At 45.7% G+C, this 26,960-nt stretch overlaps 1 protein-coding gene across 1 annotated transcript in view; it reads left to right on the top strand.

Moving 5' to 3' along the window:
* SMYD3 (SET and MYND domain containing 3) overlaps positions 1–15,824 on the top strand; it is a 694,896-nt gene extending 679,072 nt beyond the window's left edge. The window contains exon 12 of the mRNA XM_029934863.1: positions 15,541–15,824. Within this exon, the coding sequence (XP_029790723.1) occupies positions 15,541–15,642 (102 nt within the window). The 3' untranslated portion in view covers positions 15,643–15,824. The remainder of the gene's footprint in view (positions 1–15,540) is intronic.
* The last annotated feature ends 11,136 nt before the right edge of the window (positions 15,825–26,960 follow it).

Raw genomic sequence — 26,960 nt, 5'->3', positions numbered from 1 at the left:
TCTGCCCAGGAATCACAGATGTTCCTAATGCATCTAGAATAGATGGAATAGAAAGGTGATCCTTTCCAGCAGCTGTTTGATTTACTTTGCCCTGATCCTCGAGAGGGATCACTACCTGTGGCAGCTATAGCCTAGTGAGATGTATTTCTTCAGTAATAAGAGTTGAAAGGAAACTCACTACTTGATCCTTGGACTACAGAATGGCTGTTGTGTTAACACATGAAACGGCACTAATCTCATTCTCCACCCCCATCAGAGCTCTTGGGTGCCCAGGTACGTTGCCAATGAGCAGTCATGTTTTGAAAGGAATCTTTTTTTTCTGAGTAGTAGGTGAGAACTTAAAGCTACTGGGCTGCAGTAGTGCCAAACAAGAGAGTCAGCCTGTCCGCTGAGGCCAGCACTGACTTCTCTGGCTATGAAAGTTCTAGATACTGGCATCTTTTTCCAGTCTAAGGCTGTTTGGTCTGTATTGAAAATCTGATGTTGAGCATCACCACCTTCATTCATTCTCTTAGCGGGACATTTTGGAGAACTTGCTGCGGCCTCCTCGCCTCTCCTGCCTTCCCAACTGCCCGGAAGCCAGGGCCTTGCTCCGGGTCAGGCTCTGGCTCACGGGAAGGTCGTGGCTGTTGGATCCTGTGTCCAGACCACGGACTCTTCGTGACAAAGGCTGTTTCGCTTTCTTCTCAGTAGGGTGTTCACTGGGGCAGCAGTTGTGATTTCCTTCAAGAACATTCCCTTTGCATCCACGGCATGGCCGACTGCTTGGTGCAAAAGGCCTGGCTTTCAACCTCTCAGCTTCCACATGCCTTCCTTGCTCAGCTTAACCATGTCTAGCTTTTTTTTTTTTTAACATTTATTTATTTTTGAGAGACAGAGCATTAGCAGGGCAGAGGCAGATAGAGAGGATCGAAGCAGGTCCTAAGCTGTTTGTCAGCACAGAGCCTTCCACGGGACTCAAACTCACAAACCATGAGATCATGACCTGAGCTGAAGTCCTACGTTCAACCAACTGGTCACCCAGGCGCCCTTCTAGCTTTTGATTTAAAGTAAGAGATGTGTGACTCTTCCTTTCATGTGAATACACAGAGGCCACTGTAAGATTATTAATCAGCCTAATTCCCTGGGTTAGGGGAAGCCAGCTGGTGGAGCAGTAAGAGCATACACGGTATTTATTATATATGTAATAATACATGTATTGTATATGTCTTATGTGGGTATAGTTTGTGGGGCTCCAAACCAATTACAATGGTAATGGTAAATATCTCTGGTCACCTAACAGATGCTATAATGATAAAAAAAAAAAAAGTTGAAATATTGTGAGAATTACCAAAATGTGACCCAGAGACATTAAGTGAGCAAGTGCTGTCGGAAGCACTTGCTTCACAGCGTGCCACAGACCTTCAGTTACACACACATGCACACTCACACGGTATCTGGGAAGCACAATAAAGCAGGAAAACGAGGTCTCCTGTAAACAGGAATGCCTGATGCCCAGGAGACTGAAGTCTTTGCCGTCATGTCCGTAACCAGTTCAGGGCACCTGGAACTTAGGAGGGAGGGAGTCCCTGTTGGAGGAAGGAGGGGTGGCAGGACAGAGGTCAGTGCAGTGGTGGCAGCAAGTGCTGAGAAGCCAGATGGGAGAGTGGTGTTGATTCACCCTCTCCATGGGCGGCCGGCTCTCTGCTGGCCCTCCCCCCAGGCAGAGCGCCTCTTCCCCGAACCCCGGCTTCCACACGGAGGCCTGATGTGCTCTCCTAGCCCAGGCGCTGGCGGGTCTCGGGGAGACCTGCTGTCACAGGGAGCACCCAAAACAGGGCTCAGGGCCTCAGCGCCCTTGGCTACGGAAGAGCTACAACCGAGAGACCCAGCCCTCCCTCGGGGTCTCCCAGGGAGCTGCCCAGGGGCTGGTCCCATGACGTAGATGAGAAAAGTAACAAACTTAAAAATGAATTTTATTCATTTTATCCCTAGTGCTGTTTTTTTTGTCTTTTTTATTCTTTTATTTATGTTTTTTAATGCTGGCTATGTTCACTTTCCTGATCTTTCACTGAAATAAGGCCACGGTCAACAGGAAGAACACTGAGTGAGATTCCTGAAGGCCCTGGCACTTCCTGTCCTTTTTACCTTGTCTGACAGCTTAGACCGACGGAGGAACACCACTCTGTCTCTTAGAGTCTGGGAGAAGAGTTTCCTGTTCTGGCCTGGCTGATAGCTGTCAGCCGGTCAGATCAGTTACACAGAAACCTGTGCACTGAGGGTCTGCCGTGTGAAAGTTCTGACAGCAAAATAAGGTGGAGGAAATGTCTCAGGTATATGACGGGCCCCAGCCAGGGTCACTTGCAAGTCGTTTCATAAGTGATCAAACTAATGCTGTGTATTTCTTTGGGACTCGAAAGTATTAATACTGCCCATCTGTACCCGGTCTTGTCGGGTTCTCATGACAGATGAGGTCTGTGAGACAGACATTTTCATTCCCAGTTGCAAACTGAGGGGCACCTGAGTGGCTCAGTCGGTTAAGCGGCTGACTTCAGCTTAGGTCATGATCTCGCCATTGGTTCATGAGTTCCAGCCCCACATTGGGCTTGCTGCTGTCTGCGCAGAGCCCAATTCCCATCCTCTGTCCCCCTCTCTCTGCCCCTCCCCACTTACACTCTTCCAAAAATAAAAAGAAAAGAGAATTGAAGGAGCTACGGCACAGAGGCAGTCAGGAGCCTGTCTAAGGTCGTACTGAGGTAGAGCTGCGTCTAGTTTCTTCAGCCAGAAAATTGACGGAATCCTTGTATTAATCTGTATTAAGGCCCAGTGCTGTCCTTCCAAGTTAGGGGAGGAGGCAAACGTGTAAACAAGTAATTAAATCCAGGCCAGACTCCAAGGCTCTCTTCTGTTCTTCTAAATGGGCCCAGTGAAACAGATGAGACTCTCTCCTAAGACTCCGTGTGCAGAGACTCCTTCCGATCTGTGAGCCCCTGATGCCATCAGTGAGCTGGCATCCAGGGCGATGCGCACCTCTTCCTTCATCGCGCGAGACTTGTAACCGCCTCTGCGTGCGGAAGTCCTGAGGGAGGCCTCTCGGCCGCAGACATTTACATGTGGATTTACAGGGTCACACGGGCTGGGTGGATGCTGTGCCCATCGCCAGCCCGCCTCACGACACTCTCTGTCCTCCTACCTCTCTCTGGCCCCGGTCCATGCTGCCTTTCTCACATCCTGCTTGCAATGTTACCTCACCTCCAGAAACTTCCTCTGGTAACTGTCTTACCATCTCCTCCTCCTGGTACCAAAGGTTAACCCCAACATGGACCCTGATAGCGACAAGTGTGCCCTGAGGCCTGGGGTTAAATCATGGCCTGACCCCAAACTTCCTGTCTGGCTCTGGAAGTCACGGAGTCCCTTACCAGGTTTTGATGATGAACTAAAATGCAGATATGCGCCCGGTGGGGAGCACTCAGCTCTGGAGAGAGGAGGTTCATGTGGCAGTCCACGCCTTGAAGTGAGTCTCTTAATCCCTGGAATCTAGTTTTCTTATTTTTAAGATGGGGATAATATCTACCCCATAGAGGGGTTCTGAGAAGTGAATGAGGCAGTGTGAGACTGCTCTGCCAAGTCCCAAGTATTTCGAGACCCTAAAGGATTTTTATTGCTATAGGAACCCTCATGCTGACCGTCCCCACCGCTCTCTGGCCCCTTCAGCACTTGTGATTGTAGTTTGGGATAATATGGTTCCCGTGGTTGATAATTATGTCATGTGACCGCCCCCCGGTATTCCACGTGGACATGTTTTGCTTCCCTGAGTGGGAATTCCACAAGGGGCCCTGATTCCACACCTTCTGTACCTCCTGGTACTGCCTAACGGTGACACACGTGCCCCAAACACAGCAAGTTCTATTAAATACGTAATTGAATGAACAGATTTTTTAAACGACTTGAGATATTTGGAAGTCCCACCCTGGTCTTGTCCGTTCAGTTAATGTGTTAATGTAATATGTCTAGTGGGCCAGATCTTGTCTGGACCCTTCTGACCATGACTTCTAGAGCTAGAGTCTGATCATCCAGCTCGTGTGGCAAGGGTTTCCCCCCCCCCCATCCCCCTCCAGCAAGCGATTCTGGGACACTAGCTTGATGTCCTAAATTCAGTTCCATTCTGACACCGTCTACCCAGTGACAGCAGCAGATTCCACAGGTTAGGGGCTCAGCCCCTCTAGGCCGCCCTCCCCCCTCCACAGATGCCTTGGCAAGCCCATGTGTCACCTGAGCTTCTGGCTGACTGGCTATCCAGGTGGGAGATTTCAAGGCAAGGACCCCTCCTTAGGTTCAGTTAATTTCCTAGAGTGGCTCACAGAACCCTGAGGAACAGCCTGCTGACCAGATACCCGGCTGACTGTAGGAGGCTGTGAGACCAGGACACCCAGACAGGAGAGGGGCATGGGGCAGGGTCAGAGGCACAGCACAAAGCTCTCTCAGAGCTCCCCGCTCTACCTAGATCTCCGTGTGCTCACCAAATTACACATCATCCTTTATAGAGGCTCATATGGAAGCTTCCTTACCAGGCAGGGCTGATTAAATCAATGGCTGATTAATTCAACCTCCTACCTCTCCCTCTCCTGGAGGTCAGTCATGTGTCCCATTCTCCAGCAACCAGTCCCCAGCCTTTCCCGCTTTCTGAAAGTCACCTTATTAACATAACAAGAGACCCCTTTATCACCTTCAGCACTTAGGAAATTCCAAAGGATTTGAGAAGCTCTGTGCCAGAGGCTAGGATGCAGATCAAATTCTCTCTCCCCCCGCCTCACTCTCACTCTCACTCTCACTGTGTATATATTACAAAGTACAGTGTCACACAGGCATGCGTCCGTTTCTCTGCAAGCGCCCAGGACCTGGGAGGCCGGGGCAGGGCCGGTCCCCCATCCCTCCAGAAAGCCTCCCCACCCGAGCTCTCTCCTGGCTCCGGTGGCCCAGGAGGGGACAGGGAAGAGCTCTTCTCTGCCTTCAGAAGCAGGGGTTCTCCTTACGCTGGCAACCCCTATGTATTCTTCCATAGAAACTCTGCAAAGAGTAGGATGAAAGTGCTTGAAAAGCATTTCAAAGACTGATTTTGGGGAAGTGAGAGAGAAGTTGGGCAACAGAAATCTGTTGCAGATTCCACCGACCGGCCTCCTCCAGGAATGGGAGCCCCTGCCCAACACGGACTGGGTTTAGGCTTTCATCTCTAGCAGGCTCAGCTCAAGTTCTTGCCACCTGCTGCCACGGGACAGTCCTGGGGTCCCCTCACAGTGCTGCTTTCCTGGTGTCTCTGGTCTCTCATCTGTCTCCATTCCTTTCCATTTATTTCTTGGAAGAATTTTGTTGGCATCTTATTTGACCTCTTGGAGCTCTCAGGCAGCTGCCCTGTTCTGGGCCATCCTGTCCCTGAGCCTGTTACCGTGCCGCGATGCCCCGGCCAGGCTAGGTCACGTGCCTTCTCGGCGGGGCCTGGCAGCGGGGCCCTGGTGGTAGCACCGTAGCCAAAAGCAGGTGGCAAAAAACAGACTTCTTCCACCTCAATAGTCCTTTTTATTTAGATGTAAACTTTTTACCTTACACTCTATTGTTTGTTTCCCTTCTCATTTCTTTCTCATGGAACATTTTACATTTTGAGGATCTCTTTAGCACAGGCCACAAGTCCGGGACACCCCTCTCCACCCCACATGGCTCTTAGCTATTCAGATACGTCCCGAGAAAGCTGGGAACACCATCATGTTGGTGTCTGGCTGCTCCCACCTGCGCCCCAAATGTCAGCCCCCAGTGTGGCCAACTTAGAGCATGCGGTTCTCTTGCTCCTGTTCCTTAATCCACTAACCTCTCTGGTCACCTTCTAACTGAGAAATCTGAGCTCCAGGGGCTGCCGGGAGCCTCTCCTTGGACTCCATAAGTGCCCACAGCCTCTGGGTTACAGAGCTGTCTTAGTGTGTGACCTCACACCTTAGCATGTGAGAGGACGGGCTGGAGAGGACCAGAAAGCATAACATTTGTGCCGTAATCATCAGGGATGCTTCCACACAGGTATCTGAATGTCCCTGGATCTGAATGCCCCCTACTGACCTCCAAATAGAGAATATTAGTTCCATGTATATGTTCTGAGCCAAAATAGAAGTTAGGTAACAGAATGGTCAAGAAAATGAAAGTAGAGTAAGTCATATTAAAGGAAATAAGCAGAAACTGACCTACCAGAAAGTATAAGCTCAGTATAAATAAGGAGCCACCAGGGGTAGCATGGACATTACCTCTACCTGAGTCATGAGGCTTTTTCTCCCCATCGTTATCTCTTCATTCTCCTACTGGGGCAATGTCAGAGAAAGCCAGCTAAGTACAGGAGGTTTAAATAAAATTCAGAATCTCAACAGAATATCTAGCGTGTTCAGAGTTCAATTGAAAAATCACTTGTCAAACCATGAACTAGGAAGATCTCAATCTTCACAGAAAAAAAAATCAGCAGGTGCTAACAGAGGTGTTAGAATCATCTAATAGATGCATTTAAAGCAGCCAGTATAAAAATGCTTCAGTGAGCAATTACAAACACCCTCAAAACAAATGGAAAAATAGAAAATCTCAGCAACGAGATAGGAAATATTGAGAATGTAAATAGAAAGTTAAGAACTGATAAATACAATTACCAATATAAACAGACTGGTGCTTTACAACAGAATGGAGAGGACAGACGAATGAATTAATAATCCCCAAGACAGAACAATAGAAGCTACTAATCTTCAAAAACAGAGTAAATGACTGAAAAACAAAAAGGTAAAATTGAACAGAACTACAGGGACCTATGGGATCCGGTAACAAAGACCCAACACTGGCGTCCCAGAAGGACGAAAGGAAGAAGTTATGGTGGAACCATCGAAATTAGAAAGAAAGAAAATTATCTGTGTTCACAGATGACATGGTCTTATATGTAAAAATCCCTGAATATTCCATTAAAAAAAAAGAAAATCATTAAAACTAACGAACTCAGCAAAGTAGCAGGATATAAAATCAATATGCCGAAGTCCACTGTGTTCTTACACAGTGACAGTGAACAATCCATAAAGGAAATTAGGGAAACATTTCATTTACAATAGCATCTAACAGAATAAACTACTTAGAAATCAACCAAGGAGTTGAAAGAGTTATACACTGAAAACTATGAAACATTGCTGAAAAAATATAAATTAACATGTCAATACTACTCAAAGCAATCCACAGAGTGAGTGCAACCTCTATCAAAACCAGTGATTTTTTTCCTAGAAATAGGAAACTCTATCCTAAAATTCATGTGAAACTAAAGGGACCCCCGTAGACAAAACAATCTTGAAAAAGGAGAAAAAAGTTGAAAGACTCACACTTCCTGATTTCAAAGTTGACTACGAAGCTACAGTAATCAAAAGAGTGTGGTACCAGCATAAAGATGGCCAGATAGACCAATGGAATAGAATAGAGACCCCAGAATCAAACCTTCACCTAGGTGTTCAAGTGATTTCTGGCCAGGGTACCAAGACCACTTAATGGGGAAAGGACAGTCGCCTTAACAAATGATGTTGGGAAAACTGGATCCCCACATCCAAAAGAATGAGGCTGGACCCTTACTAACACTCTTTTTAAAAAACAACTCAAGATGGAGCAAATACGTAAATATAAGAGCTAAACCTATAAAACTCTTAGAAGAAAATGTAGAGCAAAAGCTTCATGACACTGGACTTAGCAATTTCTTGTATAGGACACCAAGGCACAGTCAACAAAAGAAAAAATAAATTGGAGTTCATCAAAATTAAAAAACTTTTATGTATCAGAGGACACTATCAAGAGTAAAAAAGAAACCCACAGAATAAGACAAAATTTTTGCAAATCACATATCTAATAAGGGATTAAAATCTGACATACATGGAGAATCCTAAAACTCAACAACAAGAAAACAAACAACCCAATTAAAAAGTGGGCAAAGGACATGATAAAATCAGAAAAGATCTATAGATGGCCAAAAAGCACACAAAAAGATGCTTTACATTACTGCTCATTAGGGAAATGCAAATCGAAAACCCTAACAAGATACCACTTCTCACCCTTCAGGATGGCTATCATCAAAACAAAACAGAAAACAAGAATCCGTGTGGATGTGGAGAAATTGGAACCTTGTACATTACTGGAAGGAATACTAAATTGTGCAACTGCTATGGGAAATAATATGGTAGTTCGTCAGAAAACGGAACCCTAGAACTACCGCGGAGTCGGCTGCCCCTCTTCTGGGCAGAGACACTGAAGAGCTGAAGGCGAGGGTTCGAACAGCTATTTGTGTAGCAGTTCATAGCAGCATTATCCACGACGGCCACAGGGCGGAGACATGAACGGTAAACAAACTGTGGGATCTGCATACACTCAATGGAATGTTTTTCAACCTTAAAATAAAAATGAATTCTGACACATGCTACAACATGGATGACTATTAGGCCAAGTGAAACAAGCCAGATACAAAAGGACAACTATTATATGATTCCACTTACATGAGGTACTCAGAGGCTCCAAAGCAGAGAAAAAGGAGAATCATGGTTTCCAGGGGCTGGAGGAGAAGGGAGTTACTGATTAGCGGGCACATCGCTTCAGTTTGGGATGATGCAAAAGTTCTGGATACAGATGGTGTTGATGGTCCCACAACAATATGAACGCACTTAGTGTCACTGTACATTTAAAAATGGTAGCTTATGTGATGTTATGTATATTTTACCACAATGAAACATTAAAAAAAAAAAAGAATTGGTAGGGGTGCCTGGGTGACTCGGTCAGTTGAGTGTCTGACTCTTGATTTTGACTTGGATCAGAATCCCAGGCTCATGGGATTGAGCTCCATGTGGGGCTCCACACTGAGCGTGGGGCCTGCTGAAGATTCTCCCTAGTCTTCTGCCCCTTTCCCCCTCCCTCATCTCAAAATAAATAGAAAATAAAAAAGAAAGAATGATAGAAAACTCCCTCAAATTTGGGAAAAGACCTAAATTAAAGATTCAAGAAGTGAAGTGAAGGGGCTCCTGGGTGGCTCAGTCGGTTAAGCCTCCAGCTTCAGCTCAGGTCATGATCTCGCAGTTCATGGGTTCAAGCCCTGCATCAGGCTCTGTGCTGACAGCTAGCTCAGAGCCTGGGGCTGCTTCAGATTCTGTGTCTCCCTCTCTCTCTGACCCTCCCCTGCTCGTGCTGTCTCTGTCTCTCAAAAATAAATTAAAAAAAAAAAAAAAAGAAAAATTAAAAAAAAAAAGTAAAGTGAATACCAAGTAGGAAAAATCAAAGAAATCCACTGAGACTCATCATAGTCAAACCTTTGAAAACTAAAGAACAAAACAATTTGAACGATGGTGGTTTTCTCATCAGAAATCATGGAGGCAGAAGAAAGTAACACTGTTATTCAAAGACTAAAGGTAAATAACGCTCAACCCTGAAACTGACATTTGGCCAAAATACCCTTCAGGAATGAAGGGGAAATCAAGACCTTCTCAGATGAAGGAACCCTAGAAAACTTGTCATTAGTGGACCTTGTCCTAAAGAGATGTTCTCTAACCAGAAAGGAAATGATAAAAGGAGGATTTGTGGAACATCAGGAAGAAAGGAAGAACATGGTGAGCAAAGATACGGACAAATAGGTTTCCCCTCTCCTCTTGAGTTTTCTAGATTATGTTTGACAGTGGAAACAAAAATTATAAGCCTGTCTGATGTGGTTCTGAGTGTATGTAGTAGAAACATTTAGAACAGTTATATTCCAAATGAGGGAAAGTAAAAGACATAAAGGGGGTCAGGCTTCTACACCTTCACGTGAATGGACAAAATGGTGACACCAGTACAGTGTGATGTTACATATATATAACGTGAGACCTGAGGCAGCCATTACAAAAGCTCTACAAAGAGATACATTCAAAATCCCTTTAGAATGGAACTCTAAAATAAAAGTTGAATCCATAGGAAATGCAAGGATAAGAAAATGAAGGAACCCCAGAATAAATAGACAACAAAAATAAAATGGCAGACTTAAACCCTGATACACAATATGACATTAATTATGTAAGTGGTCTATGTAGAAAACATAGAGATTAGTAGAATGGGTTTTGTTAATCACCCACTATACGTTGTCTGTATAATGATATAGGCAAGTTGAAAGTAAAGGATGGAAAAAAGTGTATCATGAGAACATTAATCAAAAGAAAACAGAAGTAGTTCTATTAATATCAGATAAAGTAAATTTCAGAGCAAAGAAAATTTTACTAGAGACAGAGAAAAACATTACACAATGACAGAAAGTTCAACTTACCAAGAGGACATAGCAATCCTAAATACAGATACATCAAAAAACCCAGTTGCAAAATGTAGGAAACAAACTGACAGAACTGAAAGGAGCAACAGACAATAGGCTTGTGGATCCAGTACAGCTGGGGACAGCAACACCCGTGTCAACAACGGCCAAACACCTCGGCGGAAAAAAATCATCAAGACTATAGCATTTAACCGGACCATCAACCAATGGGATCTGACATTTACAAAACCCTTTACCCAATAATAGCAGAATACACGTTCTTTTCAAGTGGTCCATAGGCCACATGCGGGTCCATAAACAAGCCTCAAGAGTAAAAGGATTCAAGTCCTATAGAGTAAACTCTCTGACCACATAGAACTAACTTAGAAAACAGTAACAATATTTGGAACAAAGCCAAATCCCCACCACCTACTTCTGTCTGGGACTTGGTTTGCCCCTATTAACCCAATCTCTTCGTTGTTTCATTGCGGAAACTCGGGCTTCGAGAGGCAGGGCAGTCCTTGGGCAGGGCTGGACCTTCCCTCCCCGGACACCCGGCACCGTGCATCTCCCTTGATCACAGAAGGCCCAGCTCTAATTCTGTTTCCGGGCTGTGTCAAGTCTAACTCATTAGAGCTGCATAGACAATACTTAGTAAATTAATGGAAAGACGTCTTCATTAGGGAAACTGTGCCTCCCAGGAGGACAGGGCCTTCCAGGGCATCCTTACGCTGAGTTACTCAAGGTATAGACCAGAGCAGGGCTAGCAGGGTGCTAAGTTCAGGTGTGTATCTAAGGCTGCAGAATTTTCTCCCACCCATTGTACAGAGCTCGGAGCTCTGGAGCTGCTGGCTGTGTCTTGGGTCTGGCTTCTTACGTTTTCTACTTCGGACGCTTCAGACTATGTTCCCCTCCCCCTCCTCCCTCTGCTTTCATCCCCAAAATGGATAGAATAAGAAAACTAGCATTTTCCCCTCTTGTACTGTGATGCTGGAGCTTCTTATCAGGCACACGTTTCTTTTCCCTCTGGTTTTTTTTTTTTTAAGTTTATTTATCCTGAGAGAGAGGGAGGGGGGAGGGAAGGACAGAGAGAGAGAGAGAGAGGGAGAAAGACTCCCAAAGCAGGATGTAGGGCTCAAACTCATGAACCGTGAGATGACCTGAGCCAAAATCAAGAGCCCGACACTTAACCGACTGCGCCCCCCACGCACCCCTCCCTCTGATTTTAAATCCATATTTAAATTATGCTTGGGGAAGTCATTTATTGGATTCCCTCAGGCTCATGGTAGAGAGTAAATGAGATCCTTGATAAGCTTAATATATTTGTATTAAAAATTAATAAGAAACCTATTGTTTGCAACTTTAAATCATAATTTGATTTCACCTATTTAATATAAGACCACAATTTTTAAATTACTCAGGAAAAAAAAAAAAGATGTGGTGAGACTGAAATCAGTCCTGGGGCCCTGCCTTGATTCTGGAATGAACCACGCATGTCCTGTGGCAGACAGTGCTGCCATTTCTCGTGTGACATTTAGAGTCAGTACATGGCACGCACCCTCCCTTGGAGGTTTCAAATGAGTCCTCTGTGGAAGATGATGTGGAGCCTCTTTTTAAATGCTATGATTATAAATATAAAATTTAATGGAAAGAGATAAGATTTCCCAGCACAAGCCGACTCCAATTTTATATTTCCGTAATCTGTTTTATATTCCGCTTCAGGAAATTAAACTAAAATCGTCCTTTCTGTGTGGTGTGCGCATGTGGGGCAGGTGGGAGGGGCTGAGGGGACACGCAGAGCGACAGGAAACAGTTGCTCTGGTCTGTCGGGGATTTGCTGCAACTTGATTTTGGAGGGAAAGCCCTCGCCGCCCGCTGGTCTTGCAGCTCACCTGTGCCCCCGCTGATGCCCAAGATAAGGGCCAGATGGAGACGTTCCGTCACCTGGTCTAGTTCCCACTCACTGCCTGTCCACCCCGAGTGACACGTCACTCACACAAATGCAGAAGACCGTCTCAGACATACCTTGTACATTACGAATCCTACTTCCTCCTTTTCTCGCCTGTTCTCCTCCACTCCCGCCATCCCTCATAGAATTATGTCTACTTGTTCGTTGTACCTCTTGGTCCCACCTTCTAGACAAACGATGCGGATGGTTTTTCAGTATCTTCCAGTCGGTCTGATGCCGCAGCTACACCCATTCGCTCTCTGTGTCCAGCCCTCCCCCGCCCCATGCATACGCTCTTCTAATCTTAGTGTCTCAAATCTTGTACGTAATGCCCAGGGGTTGCCCCTGCGCTGCCTTTGCCTCCCTTGCCACGTTTACCACCAAGAGCATCGTGACTGGGGAGCTCCCCCTGGACGTCTCAGAAGCCACGTATGGGTCCAGGGACCCTCTGGTCCCTCCCCTTGGCTGGGAAGACCGGCTTCGGGTGCAGGCAGCAAGGTGCAGTTGTGGAGGGAGCACTGGCTCGAGTCCTGAGAGTCGGCCCTCACCCTGCACCCGCGTGTCAGGCCGTGACATGGGGACTCTGGCCCAGCCGGTCTTGGTGGCCCTTCTGTAAGGAAGCAGGCACAGAGGCGTGGCGTGATGCTGGGGGACGGCCGGCTTCCCCCTCCTGCCGGTGGCTCTGCGATGCCGGGCAGCCGCCAGCCTCCCGCTGGTGCTTCGGCGCCTGTCCTAAGCAGGGGTGGGCTGCCCCTTTAGTGAGCGGGAAGACGCTGGACCAGCCACAATGAACCTTCATTCTTGAAGGTTCTGTTAAACCTTCTGTTAACCTTCTGTTAAAGCCAGAAGGGGGAAGACAGTGAAAATGGTGGCTGGAGGAAAAGCAGGCTGTAGATGTGAAGATGTGTACATCAACGTCACAATGTCAGAGGGCTGTGAAGAGGACATTTGTCATTCAGCCCCTGAGCCAGACGCACAGGACATCCTGAGGGGAAGGCACCTGGGGACGCACGCCCGGGAGGGCACAAGGAGCCGGGCGGGGGCAGCAAGGCCAGGGCCTCGGCCGGCAGACAGCCTCCACGAAGGAAGCTGAGGCCTGCCCTGGCCCTGGCCCTCGAGCTAGGGGACGTCCCTGCACACACAGAGGTGTCCAGGCAGTGCCGTGGCCCCTCCATCTTCCTCTGCTGCACAGAAGGGAAGAGGACATCCGAGAGCTTTCGAGCAAGAGGCCTTCCCCCAAAGGCCTGCCGCACCCCTGGTCGCTCAGCGCAGGCCTGCTTTCAAGCCCCTCTCTGCCTCAGACCCTAAGAGGTCTAGACCCACTGAGGACCCAGAGGGGAGCCGAGGGCGGGGGGGGGGGGGATGAAATGGGACACCTTTGTTCCCAGAATGGTTTCAAACATTTGTTTTTGATCTTCTGTCCAGAGGGATCTCAGAACTTGGCTGCTGGCAAAGTGGAGGCTGCCCCCCACCCCCAGGCCAGACCCACTCAAGTTAATCAGAACCTTCTGGGTTTCCCAGCTGGGATGTCACCGGGTGACAGGGTGGCGTCTGGACTCCAGAATGAGTGCTGCTCTCTTTCAGGCTGGAGACCTGAGACCAGAGGCCAAGCTCACAGCTCTTGCTCTTCCCGTCTCTTTCCTCATTTCCCCCGCCCGCCTCCTTCCCCCTGTCCTGGCGTGCAGGGGACATCCTCCGGGAGGGCCAGGACACAGAGCCAGAAGCACATGCTGAAAGCACCCCGGCCTGGCCACCTTGCTTCTCCAGCTCTCGGTCCCCTCCCCCACAGAAAGGAGGGGTCTGAGTACGCGACCTGGTTGTTTCCCTGCATTTATGTCTCTCACTGCAGGTCTTCCTACCCAGGAATCCCTAGGAATGTATCTTAAGCAAATATTCGGCAAAGAAAAAAGTTGGAAGGTCTATATCATTTTTTGTCAAAAATTGAAAGTGATCTGAATTTCCAAGAGTAGCTTAGTGATGGTCTGTGAACCTGATAGAATAAATTGAACACAACCATTAAAATGGTAACGATGCTGGCTATAAATTACCCGGAATCATAAATCACTAGTGGTGTTTGTTGAGAGCATATGGTACCCGTCACTCTCAACCCCGAGGGCACATTGGGGTCACCGGAACCCCAGCCTCACCCCCTAGGGTAGGGTTTGGTTAGCCCAGTGGGGGCAGGGGATTCTGGGCATTAACGTCTCCTGGGACGCTCCCTGGTTGATAACATTTCACCACCAAGGCCCCAAGGCCAAGGGCCTGCGTGAAGACACCCCCACATCCAGTACGATGGACTGTGCCCCTCCCTTCCTGCTAGCCCCCTCCTGGGCAGCACCACTGACATTTCCTGCACAAATGTCACTGCCTGTAACAAACCATCCCGAAGCCCAGCAGACTAAAACCAGTCCTTTTCATGATTGCAGACTCTATGGGTCAGGAATTAAAACAGACGACAACAGGAACGGCTTGCCTCTTTGCTACAATGTCTGAGGGTTTCAGCAAGAAGACAGGAGGCTTGCTGTCTTCTGGCTAGAGGCTGGAGTCAACCGGATGCTTTACACCCAACATGGGGCTCGAACTCACGACCCTGAGACCAAGAGTTGCATGCTCTCCCAACTGAGCCTGCCAGGGACCCCTGGACACTTCCTTATGCACGTTTCTGGTGATGGCCTGAAAGATGGGCTCAGCGAGCACGGTCAACCAGTGCACGTACACACGACCTCTGCACGGGCTCTCCCACGACGGTGACTCCTGGCCCCAGGAGCAAACGTGCTGCACGAGGCACGGCCTCTCAACCTAGCCTTGGAAGTCGACAGCATTCCTTATCCTGTTGTAACTGAAGTGGTCACAGGCCTACCCAGGTTTCAGAAATATGATGGAGGCAGAATTGAACATGGGGAGTGCAAGAAGCGACTGTCCAAACGCTTACGCGGTAGGAAAGTCTATTAGAGGGAGCGGAGCGGATGCTCAGGACGTGAGCGCAGGCGAGCTCATGGGAGAGCCGCGTGCGCCGGGGTTTGCGCCTCCGGCTCGCAGTGCCGGTTGTGAACTAGAAGGTGGAACACCTCATACTGGAGGAGGGGTCTCTTGGGAGCAGGGTTTGAGGCCTTTTCTCCCTTATGCTTGTCTTGGGCCTGCCTGGTTTGATCCGGCTTCTTGTGGCTTTGCTCTGGAGAGGTGCAGGGGCGGGTCTCTAACCGCGCCCCCCCAAGAGCTGGCCATGACCCCCACTTTGCGGGCCTCCAGGCATCCTGTTAAAACTTAACTGCCTGCTCTAACATAATCTGTCTCCTTTCTTCAACAGGCGTTTGACATTATGAGAGTGACACACGGCAGAGAGCACAGCCTGATCGAAGACCTGATCCTACTCTTAGAAGAATGTGACGCCCACATAAGGGCATCCTGAGGGGCGCGGGGCAGAGGCGGGGAGGGCTCACACCCGCACCGGCCCGCGCGGGCCTCCCCCCTGCGAACGCTCAGCTGTTTGTGTAGGCGAACAACCAGATACACCATGTGCAAACCGCAAGAATCCTTAGTTGTCAAGAAGCACAATAATAATAAATGCAAACAGTTTGGTTGAAAATGCCACCTGGTCATTGTTTACTTCGCTTACTTCTTGGTGACTTTCATCTTCAACAGCTCAATATGAAGGCTAGAAAATTCTGGTAAAAGCATGGAAGAATAAGTTGAATTTTCTGCCTGGATATCTGGATAATTGGATAAAAGCCAATGTTTCTACAAGCAAAACCTTAATGTCCATTTTGTCGAGAAAGCAGATGTCTTCTTTGCTGTTTATAGTGAATGACACGTGTGTCCCTTACGGACTCCCCGGTGCGTCTAATACAGAAAGCGCTAGCCCCAGTCCTAGAAAGAAGTCACTTAGGTGTTATTAGAAAAGCATAGGAAGTCTTAATGGAAAACAAAATGTTTTTTTCAAACATCTTGCGGCTCTTTAACTCTTCTGTGCATTTTGTAACCCTTTGTAAAGGTCATGCCTTTTTTTTTTCACTTGGAATTTTTTTCTGTCACCCCTCCATCTGTGGCTCGACGTGTGACTTGCGGGCACCCAGCTTCCTCAGCCAGCCTTGTCCGGGCTTCCTCCCTGGTCTCCCAGCCCCAGGCCCGCCCACCTTTCTGCGTTAGGGGAATTCGGGGGGAAAGGTGATCTGTTTAAAGGCCCCCTGGTCGTGGGAGCAGTTCGGTCCCTGCCGGTGGGATTGGCTCGGGCAGGAGTCGCAGCCCCTGGTTCCAGCCGCGGCGGGCGCTCCCGGGGAGGCTCCCCGCACCCACGCCATATTCTGCAAGCCGGGAAAGGAGCGGTCACTGGGACTGGTGTCACGGCCCCTCACACGGGGACAGACGAGGCCTCCGGCCACGCGGCCACGCCAGACGCGGGCATTGCCGGAGTGACACAGGGACGCCTGATCAGGCTGGAAGGGACGGACCTCACCCTGTGGCAGAGAAGGCCGGCCGCGGGAGGCCGGAGTCCCCTGGCCCGATGCCCGGCAGTTACTCTGATCGTGGAGGCCGCTCCGCGTCGGCCCGAGGTGCGCTCGGCGCCCTGCTGTCGGCTGGCCTCTGCTCCAGCGCAGCCAAATCTCCGGGGCGCACGGGGTCTCCGATACCACGGTAGCATACGGTAGTAGGTATTGTGAAGCCCATTTTATAGAGAAGAAAACTGAGGCCCAGCGTCGGCACTCTGGAATCCCTCCTGATTTACTGAGTCACCTCGAGAGAGTGGCTTCATCTCAGTCTTTATGAACAACCAGCTCTACCCAGTTCAACAAGTACATATTAAATGGTTACTGTGTTTTCAGGAAAAGGCAATACAAAGACCGAGTAAGCTACGCCCCTTGCTCTCAGAATGCATACCCGCTGGTGGTGTATTTGTATCAGCTTTTACTGGGTAACACAGTGGCTCAAAATAACACTCATGATGCTGTACACGAGCACTGGGGCTGGACAGTCGTCGTCTGGCCCGGACGCGGCTGATTCTGGCGGCTGCCGGTGGGGCAGCTGGGGAAACGGGGGAGACCGGGGCGTGCAGCCCCCCTGCTGGGCTAAGCCGTGTGCAGGGGCAGCAGGGTTCTGGGAAAGGAAGTAGGCAAGCCCCGGGATGCGAGCACTTCTCACACCTGCTTGTGTCACGTTTGCGATATCCCACAGGCCACAGCCATTCACCAGGCCGCCCGAGTCGAGGGTGGGGAGAGCCTTCCCCTCCTCCCCCCACAGTCATCCAGTTGCACCTCATGGAAAAGTGGAGAAGAAGGGACTGTGACCGTCTAAGCAATCCATGTTACAGAACTTTGAATGAATTTGATGGAATTCCTTCTTTCTGGAAACCCATATACATATGAACAATTTGCTTTTGGGATCAGGGACTCGTGAGCTCCCTGTGGTCCATTGGTGGACTCCCTGGAGTCCTTCTCCTAGCGAGAAATAGATGTGCTACCTTTCAAAAGCACTGATGGGAATTTCGCTGGTTCGTCATTTTCAATTCATTAGAGAAAGAAAAGGCCGTATCGGAAGGTCAGGATAGGAACCCACGTGACAGAGGAGTGGGGTTCGCAGACAGAACCCTGTGTTTGCCAATTTCCTGAGTGAAACTTGGTGACAATCCTGAGAGATTTGCCCTCATGCCTCCTCGGAAAGGCAGGACGAGCTTTCACATCCCTCTGAGCTCACTTCCCGTTACCTAAGAAGGGCCCTTCAGAGGGCTGGGCCCTGCCTGCATCGACCTTCATAGAAAGCAAACTTTTAAGCAATGGTAAACGTTTACTGAGCATCTTTACAGCAAAATACTTTTGGAGAAGGGGGAAGGGGACGGAGCACATAATTTAAAAGCTGTGTCACCGGCGGCTGACGATGGATGCAGCCCCGGCCTCCAGCACTGCTATTTCATTAAATCCACAGGCTGGACCGGCAGCTTCACATCAGTTACTTGATACTGGCCCTCTGGGAGGAGAACATGTTTAAGCTGAAAACGAACACACCGGGCATCATTTGTGGCCATGCCACGTGAGTGCCAAGGGTACAGGGAGGAAGGCTTCCCGGAAGGCCTGCTCACCCTGGGAGCTGAGGGCAGGTTTCCTCGGGCCGCGTGAGAATGCAGGGGTGCAGAGAGGCGGCCACAGCACGGGGGGGCCGGAGAGCCGCAGCCCTCGGAGATCCGTCCGCCAAGCCTCACGGCGCGGATGGAGAGAAACCTGCGTGGGGTCTCCCCCCGAGTTACGTCCCGAGAACTGTCTTCTGGCCCAACCAGGAAGTGACGTTGCACTCAAGTAGCCCACAAAGTGAAACTCCTGAGTGAACGCGGATGTAAAACATGGTGGGCTTCCCCTGGAGAGGGTTTGTAACCCTGCCTGTCTCCCCTCCAGCTGGCCAACAGGGTGGGATTTTCAGCTTTTGAATTTTTTGCCAAGCTCATGGGTAAAAAATGGTATCTCAGTGTACTTTTAATTTTCTTATTGGCGAAGTTTGGGATCTTCAAATATGTAAAAGCCTTTTGTGTAACTTTTTGTGTACGCTATTTGCCTGTTTTTTGTCTAATTTCTATCAGGTTTTTTTTTTCCTTTTTGTCTTTTTGTTCCCTATCGTCAATTGTTTCTATATTACATAGATTTTCCCTTCATCTGTATTTAATCTCTCAGTTTGTCACTTTTTTTTTTTCTTTCTTTTTTGCTCTGAGTTCCTTTGGCTAGCATTTTCCAAACAGCATCTCATAGGAAATCCACTCCAGAATAAACCCGGCCTACTGTAAAGTTAAGCACCACAAATCTTCCTCAAATGGTTCTTGGTTCTTAGCTGTTCCTGAGTTGAGTTGATATTTTAAAAAATCCTTCTTCTCCAACCATTCTGTGATCTTCCTGTCTTCAGCCAGCACCGTGCCTGGTCAAGGCTCCTCACCTGGTAGAACGATTCGGCTCATCTTTCCTGAACGGTCCTGGCAGTGAGTGGTCTTGCCTTATTCGGCTGCCCCAATCTGCCATCAAGCTGATTTCCTTGTGTGAGAACCCCCTGGCTCAGACGTGGTCCCCACCACCGCACAGCAGCAATAAGAGACCGGGATTCGGTCAATCCGACCAGATGAGTAATCTGCTTCTTTGTCCGCTGATTCAGAGGCATGATGAGTCCAAATGGCCACAAAGTGTCTCTCCGTGACTGTGGAGCCATTGTCACACTCCCTGGAGGACTCATTTCTCCCTTAGAAACCCAGACACATAGACTCGCAGACCAAGGTCACAGGGCTAGGAAGCAAATATTCCAAAATGCATTATTAAGTGTGAGAGAAAATGATTTACAGCCCTTTTTAAAAATAAGTGCCAACTTCGTATATTAAAAATTATAAATATAGAGGGGCGTCTGGGTGGCTCAGACGGTTAAGCATCCAACTTGGGTTTAGGTCATGATCTCACATTCATGGGTTCGAGCCCCGCATCGGGCTCTGTGCTGACAGCTCAGAGCCTGAAGCCTATTTTAGATTCTGTGACTTCCTCTCTCTCTGCCCCTCGCTTGCTCATGCTCTATCTCTCTGTCCCCTTCAAAAATAAACATTAAAAAAATTTTAGGACCTACTGGATGACTGGCCTCTCTGATTTTCTTTTCTAAGTATATTTATTTTTTACTGAGGTATAGCTGACATGCAGTGTTACATCAGAGGTGCACAAGGCAGTGATTTGACAACTCTACACATCTGCCACGCTCACAAGTGCTCACAGCACGTGCTGTCACATGCTGTACCAGTGGCGCTGACCATGTTAGTTAGCCGTACCTTTCATCTCTGTGACTTACTAATTACCCAATGGAAGCCTGAACCTCCCACTCCCCCTCCCCATTTTGCTCATCTCCCCGCCTGCCCCTCTCTGGCAGTCACCCATTTAGTATCTATATTTATGGGCATTTCTGCTTTTTGTTTGTCCATTTGTTTTGTTTTTTAGATTCTACATATAAGTGAAATCATTGGTGGTATTTGGGTTTCTAGATCTGAATTATTTCACTTAGGATAATACCCTCTAGGGCCATTTATGTTGTTGCAAATGAAAAGATCTCATTTTTTTCATGGCTAAGTAATAGTCCGTTTGTGTGTGCGCACGCATGTACACCACATCCTCCTATCCATTCATCTATCGCTGAATACTTAGGCTGCTTCCATATCTTGGCTATTGTGAATATTGCTGCAATAAACAGGGGTGCCTGTATCTTTTGAATTACTATGTTCATTTTTGGGGGATAATTACCCAGTAGTAAATTTGATGGTGTTTCTACTGTCAAGTTTTTTAGGAAATTCTATGCTGTTTTACACAGTGGTTGCACCAACTTACTATCCCATCAATAGTGCATAAGGTTCCCTCTTACCCACATGTTATTCCCTCTTACCAATACTTGTTATTTCTTGGTGGCGGGTGTTACGATAACGGCCATTCTGACTGGTTTGAGGTGACACCCCAATGTGGCTTTGATTTACATTTCCCTGATGATGAGACATGTTGAGTGTCTTTTTATGGATATGTTATTCATCTGCATATATTCTTTGGGAAAAAGTGTTGATCCAGGTCCTCTGCCTATTTTTGACTGGATTATTTGTAGGTGTTGAGTTGTATACATTCTTTATATAGTTTGGATGTTAACTCCTTGCCAGATGTATCATTCGCAAACATCTCCTATTCATTAGGTTCTCTTTTTGTTGTGTTAATGGTGTCCTTTGCTGTATAAAAGCTTTTTGTTTTGGTGTAGTCCCAATAGAAACTTTGACTTTTGCTTTTCTTTCCTTTGCCCACAGAGGCCTATAAAAAAATCTTCCTAAGGCTGATGTCAAAGAGATTAATGTTTTGTTCTAAGAGTTTCATGATTCCATGTTCTAAGAGTCTCACGTTTAGGTCTTTAATCCATTTTGAGCTTATTTTTATGTGTGGTGTTAAAAGATGGTCTAGTTTAATCCTTTGCATGTAGCTGTCCAGTTTCCCCAGAACCATTTATTGAAGAGTCCACCTTTTCCCCATCGTGTAGTTTTCCCTCCTTCGTTGTGTGTGAATTACCCATATAAGCACCATTTCTGGGCTCTATGTCCTGTTCTATTGATCTATGTGTCTCTGTTTATGTCAGTACCATACTGTTTTGATTACTATAGATTTGCAATATATCTTGAAATCTGGGAATATGGTACCTCCAGCTTCGTTCTTCTGCCTCAAGACTTCTTTGACTATTTGGGGTCTTTTGTTGTTCCCTACAAACTTTAGGATTATTTGTTCTAGTTCTATGAAAAACACGATTGGTACTTTGATAGGGATTTCACTGAATGTGTAGACTGCTTTGGGCAGTATGGACATTACAGCAATATTAATTCTCATCCATGAACATTATCTTTCCATTTGTGTTGTCTTCAGTTGCTTTCATCAGTGTTTTATAGTTTTCAGAGTATAGATCTTTCACTTCCTTGGTTAAGTTTACTCCTAGATATTCTTTTGGGCACAACTATAAATGGAGTTTTTTCTTAATGTCTCTTTCTGCTACTTCTGTATTAGTGTATAGAAACACAACCAATTTCTGTATATTAATTTTGTATCCTGTAACTGTACTGAATTCATTTACTACTTCTACTAGTTTTTTGGTGAAATCTTCAGGGTTTTCTATGTATAGTATTGTCATTTGCAAATAATGACAGTTTTACTTCTTTCTTACCATTTTGGATGCTTTTTATTCCTTTTTCTTGTCTGATATGGCTATGCCTTCGAATACTATGTAGAATAAAAATGGAAAGAGTGGACATCCTTGTCTTGTTCCCAGTCTTAGAAGGAAGCTCTCAGTTTTTCACCATTGACTATAATGTTAGCTGTGTATTGATCATATATTGTCTTTTTTCATTTTTATGTTGAGGTTATTCTCCCTAAACTCACTTTGTTGAGAGCTTTTTAAAATAATAAACAGATATTAAATTTTGTCAATGGCCTTTCCCGCATCTCTTGAGATGATCATATGGGTTTATCTTCAGTCGGTTCATGTGGTGTGTCACGCTGTTTTGTGCATATTGAGCCATTCTTGCATCCCCGGAAGAAATCCTACTTGATGGTGGTAAATGAATAGAATGAATGAAAAGAAAAGAGCAAATATTAACTCTTCTTTAATGTTTGCTAGAATCCATCTGTGAATCTGTCTGGTCCTAGACTTTTTTTTGTTGGGAGATTTTTGATGAGTGAGTCAATTTTGTTACTAGTAATCAGTCTGTTCAGCTTTTCTATTTCTTCCTGATGTGGTTTTGAAAGATTGTATATTTATAAGAATTTATCCACTTCTAGGTTGTCCAGTTTGTTGGCATATAGTTTTTCATCCTAGTCTATTATAATCTTTTCTATTTACGTGACACCATTTGTTACAGATTCTCCTCTTGCATTTTGGATTTTATTTCTATGGGTCCTCTTTTTTTCTCGGTGAGTCTGGCTAAAAGTTTATCAACATTATCTATCTTTTCAATGAACCAGCTCTTGGTTTCATTGATCTTTTCTATAGTATTTTTAGTTTCTCATTTATGTCTGCTCTAATCTTTATTATTTCCTTTCTTCTACTCACTTTGGGCTTTCTTCTTCTTACTTTACATGTAAGATTAGATCCTTTATTTCAATTTTTTTGTTTGTTTCTTGATGCAGACATGTATTCTTATAAATTTTCCTCTTCAGACTTTTTGCTGGTCCCCAAAATCCGGGACCATGACATTCCATTTTCTTTTATCTCCACATATTTTTACACTTCCTCTTTGTTGAACCATTGGTTGTTTAGTAGCACAGTCTTTACCCTCCACATTATTATGCTTTTCTCATTTTTTTCTTGTGACTTATTTCTCGTTTCATACCACTGTGGTCAGAAAAGATGCTTGATATGATTTCAATCTTCTTAAATTTACTGAGACTTATTTTGTGTTCTAACATGTAATCTATCATGGAGACTGTTCCATATACACTTGAAAAAGATGTGTATTCTGCTGTTTGAGGATGGAATGTTCTGTATGTATCTGTTAAATTCATCTGGTCTAATATGTCATTTAAAGACAGTTTCCTTATTGATTTTCTGCTCAGATGATCTGCTCATTGATGTAAATGGGTGTTAAAGTTCTCTACTATTATTGTTCGACTGTCAGTTTCTTTCTCTGTGTCTGTTTATATTTGCTTTATGCATTTAGGTGTTTCAGTGTTGGGTACCAAGATATTTACAATTGTTACATCTTCTTATTGGATTGATAACCTTATCATTAATTAATACCCTTATTTTTCTCTTGTTACAGATTTATCTTAGGGTCTATTTTTCTGATATAAGTATGGCTTTTGTTTTCAGTTCCATTTCATAGCATTTCTTTTTCCATCCCAAGTCCTTTCATTGTGTATGTCTCTTTAGGTCCAAAGTGAGTCTCTTATAGGCAACATATAGATAAATGTTGTTTTCCATCCATTACATCACCCTATGCCTTTTGATTAGAGCATTTAGTCAATTTACATTTAAAGTAATTATTGATACGTGTATATATGTGCTTACTGCCATTAAAAAAAAGTTGGTCTCTGGTTGTTTTTGTAGTTTTCTTCTGTTCCCTTCTTCTTTTTTCCCTCTCTCCTTCCTTGTGATTGATAAATTTCTTTCATGTTATGCTTGGTTTCCTTTCTCTTTACTTTTCCTGTACCTGTTATTGGTTTTTGGTTCATGGTTCCCATCACATTTATATATACATCCTAAGCATATATAGTCTATATTAAGTTGATGGTCACTTAAGTTTGAAAATGTTTTATAGATTTATTTATTTTTATTTTATAGTGAGAGAAAGCATATGTGAGCACGGGGGTGGAGAGGAAAAGAGGGGGAGGGAGGGAGGGAGGGAGGGGGGAAGAGAGAGAGAAAAAAAATCTTAAGGATGTTCCATGCTCAGCACAGAGTCCAACACAGGGTTTATTCCTATGACCCTGGAATCATGACCCGAGCCAAAATCAAGAGTTGTATGCTCAACTGACTGAACCACTCAGATGCCCCTGAACATATTTTAAAAGAACTTTATTTTTACTCCTCCCTCCACATTTCATATACATGTTGTCATATGTTACATCATTTTGCGTGTGAATCCTCTAATTTTAGCTGTCATTTAATTCACTACTTTTTTTAAGTTTTAATACTAGCTTTAGAAGTGAATAGTGTATTACCTTTAACTATTTGATTCTCTACTCATAAAATTTTTCCCTTTCATAATTTTCTTCTAATTATGGCCTCTACTTTTCTGCTTATAGAAGTCTCTTTAACATTTTTTTGTAAAGCTAATTTAATGGGTACATTTTGTTTGGGGAACTCTTTATCCCTCTTTAATTCTGAACATTAAACTTGCCAGGGATTCTTGGTTGTAGGGTTTTTTTTCCTTACAGCACTTCAAATATGTCATGCCAGTCCCTTCTTGCCTGCAAAGTTCCTGCTCAAAAATCTGTTTATACCCTTATGGGGTTTCACATGTATGTAACTAGTTGCTTCTCTCTTGCTGCTTTTAAAATTCTCTCATGATGTTTCATCTTTGACAACTTCATTATTATATATCTTGTTATGGACTTCCTTGGGTTCATCTTGTTTGAACCTCTGTTTCTTGAAACTGAATGTGCCTTTTGTTCACCAGGTTAGGGAAGTTTTCAATTATTTTTCTTCGAGTATGTTTTCTGCCCCTTTCTTGGTATGTTTGATGTTGCCCCAGAGATCCCTTAACCTAGCTTCATTGTTTTCAACCTAATTTCAATTTTTTGTCATTGTTGTTTAGCTCAGGAACTTCACCCCTTCTTCCAGAGCACTGATACATTCTTTTGCATATGCTTATGTATGTTGATTTCTCCTATTGTATTTTTCATTTCATTTCATTTATTGTGTTTTGCAACTCTGAATGTTTCATAATATTTTCAATCTGTTTTTTGAAGTTGTCATTACATCATCCACTATTCTCTTCAGTCAGGTGAGCATCTTTATTTTGAACTCTTTTTGGGTAGATTGCATACCTCTATTTCTCTAAGTGTTTTCCCCTCAAAGGTTTTGTCTTATTCTTTTGTTTCAAGTATCTGCTTATGTCTCCTCATTTGCTTGACTCGGTTTGTTTCCATGAATCAAATGGAATGGCCACTTCTCTGAGACTTGAAGGACTAGTTTCGTGTGTGGTTGTTTGCTGTGTAGACTGTGTTTGTGCCCGGTGACTCTGGCTGGCTGGCTTGGGCTGTGGTCCTGGTGCACTCCATGCTGGGGCAGCCATGGTAGGATAGCCCAAGGTAAGCATGGGTCAAAGAAATTCCAGGAAACTGGAGGCCAACATGACAGAGAAGCAGGGGGACCTGAACTCCCCGTGTCTCTCAAACAAGTAAGTGTTGAAGCCAAAGGACTTTGAACCCCAAGAGTGTGGGAGGAAAAGAGACTAAGTCACTACCAGCGATACACCAGGACAACCTAAAGGGCCATAGGTGTGTGACTGCAAACTAGGAGAGAGAAAACGAACAGAGGGGAGGGATCCCCTTTTGCAGAGAGACAAAGGGAAGAGAAAGAACTGCTGGGAAAGCATAGGACTATATCTAGACAAGAGAAAAATCTCGGATCAGGCTGGAGAAGAGCCAATCTCTGACTGTGAGGCTTTCTCCAGACTGGGGTCAGCTGCTTGTTCACACACCTGGGGATGAGGGGAGCCAGCCCCAGGCTGGGTGGCTAGATCAGGGGTGCAGACCAAGTAGGAGAAAGCACCCCCTTCCCTGGAGTGCTGCAGGACAGGACAAAGCCCGTCCAGGGACTGCATATGAGGCAGTGTGGAGCTGCCCTTCCCCACAGGACACCTGGAGCAGGAGTTGAATCCCAGCCAAGTGCCCGGGCACAGGAGTCGGCGGAGCAGAGTGAGACAGACTGGTTCATATGCATCCATGGCAGTGAGGATGGCCTGAACAGAATAACTTGGGACACCAGGTCTGTGGAGGAGAGACTTGAGGGTAGCCATTTTTCTCCCCACCACCAAGGCAAGGCCTCAGGGATCGGACTCCCGGGCCCACAGTGGAGACAGAACTACATACACCAAACCACAATAGATCACATACTGGGTCACAAAACAGCCCTCAAAAAATATAAAAGCACTGAGACCATACCATGCTCACTTTCAGATCACAATGCTATGAAACTTGAAATCAACCACGGGAAAAAGTTTGGAAAACCTCCAAATGCATGGAAGTTAAAGAACATCTTAATAAATAATGAATGAGTCAAACAGGCAATTAAAGAAGAAATTAAAAACATATGGAAACAAATGAAAATGAAAACATGACAATCCAAACCCTTTGGGATACAGCAAAGGCAGTCCTAAGAGGAAAACACATTGCAATCCAGGCCTATCTCAAGAAAAAGGAAAATCCCAAATACAGCACGCCTAAAGAATCTAGAAGCAGAACAGCAAAGAAACCCCAAACCCAGCAGCAGAAGAAAAATAATAAAGATCAGAGCAGAAATAAACAATATAGAAACCAAACCCCCCCCCCAGTAAAACAGATCAGTGAAACTAAGAGTTGGTTTTTTGAAAAAAAAAAAAAATTGATAAACCTCTAGCCAGGCTTCTCGAAAAGAGAGAGGACCCAAATAAATAAAATCACAAATGAAAATGGGTTTATTACAACCAATCCCTCAGAAATACAAGCAACTATCAGGAAACTACGAAAAATTATATGCCAACAAACTGGACAACCTGGAAGAAATGGA

Source organism: Suricata suricatta, chromosome 3 (assembly GCF_006229205.1).
Source record: "Suricata suricatta isolate VVHF042 chromosome 3, meerkat_22Aug2017_6uvM2_HiC, whole genome shotgun sequence".
Lineage (NCBI taxonomy): Eukaryota > Metazoa > Chordata > Mammalia > Carnivora > Herpestidae > Suricata > Suricata suricatta.
The sequence above is the reverse complement of the archived record's forward strand: the minus strand, read 5'-3'. Positions and strand labels throughout refer to the sequence as shown.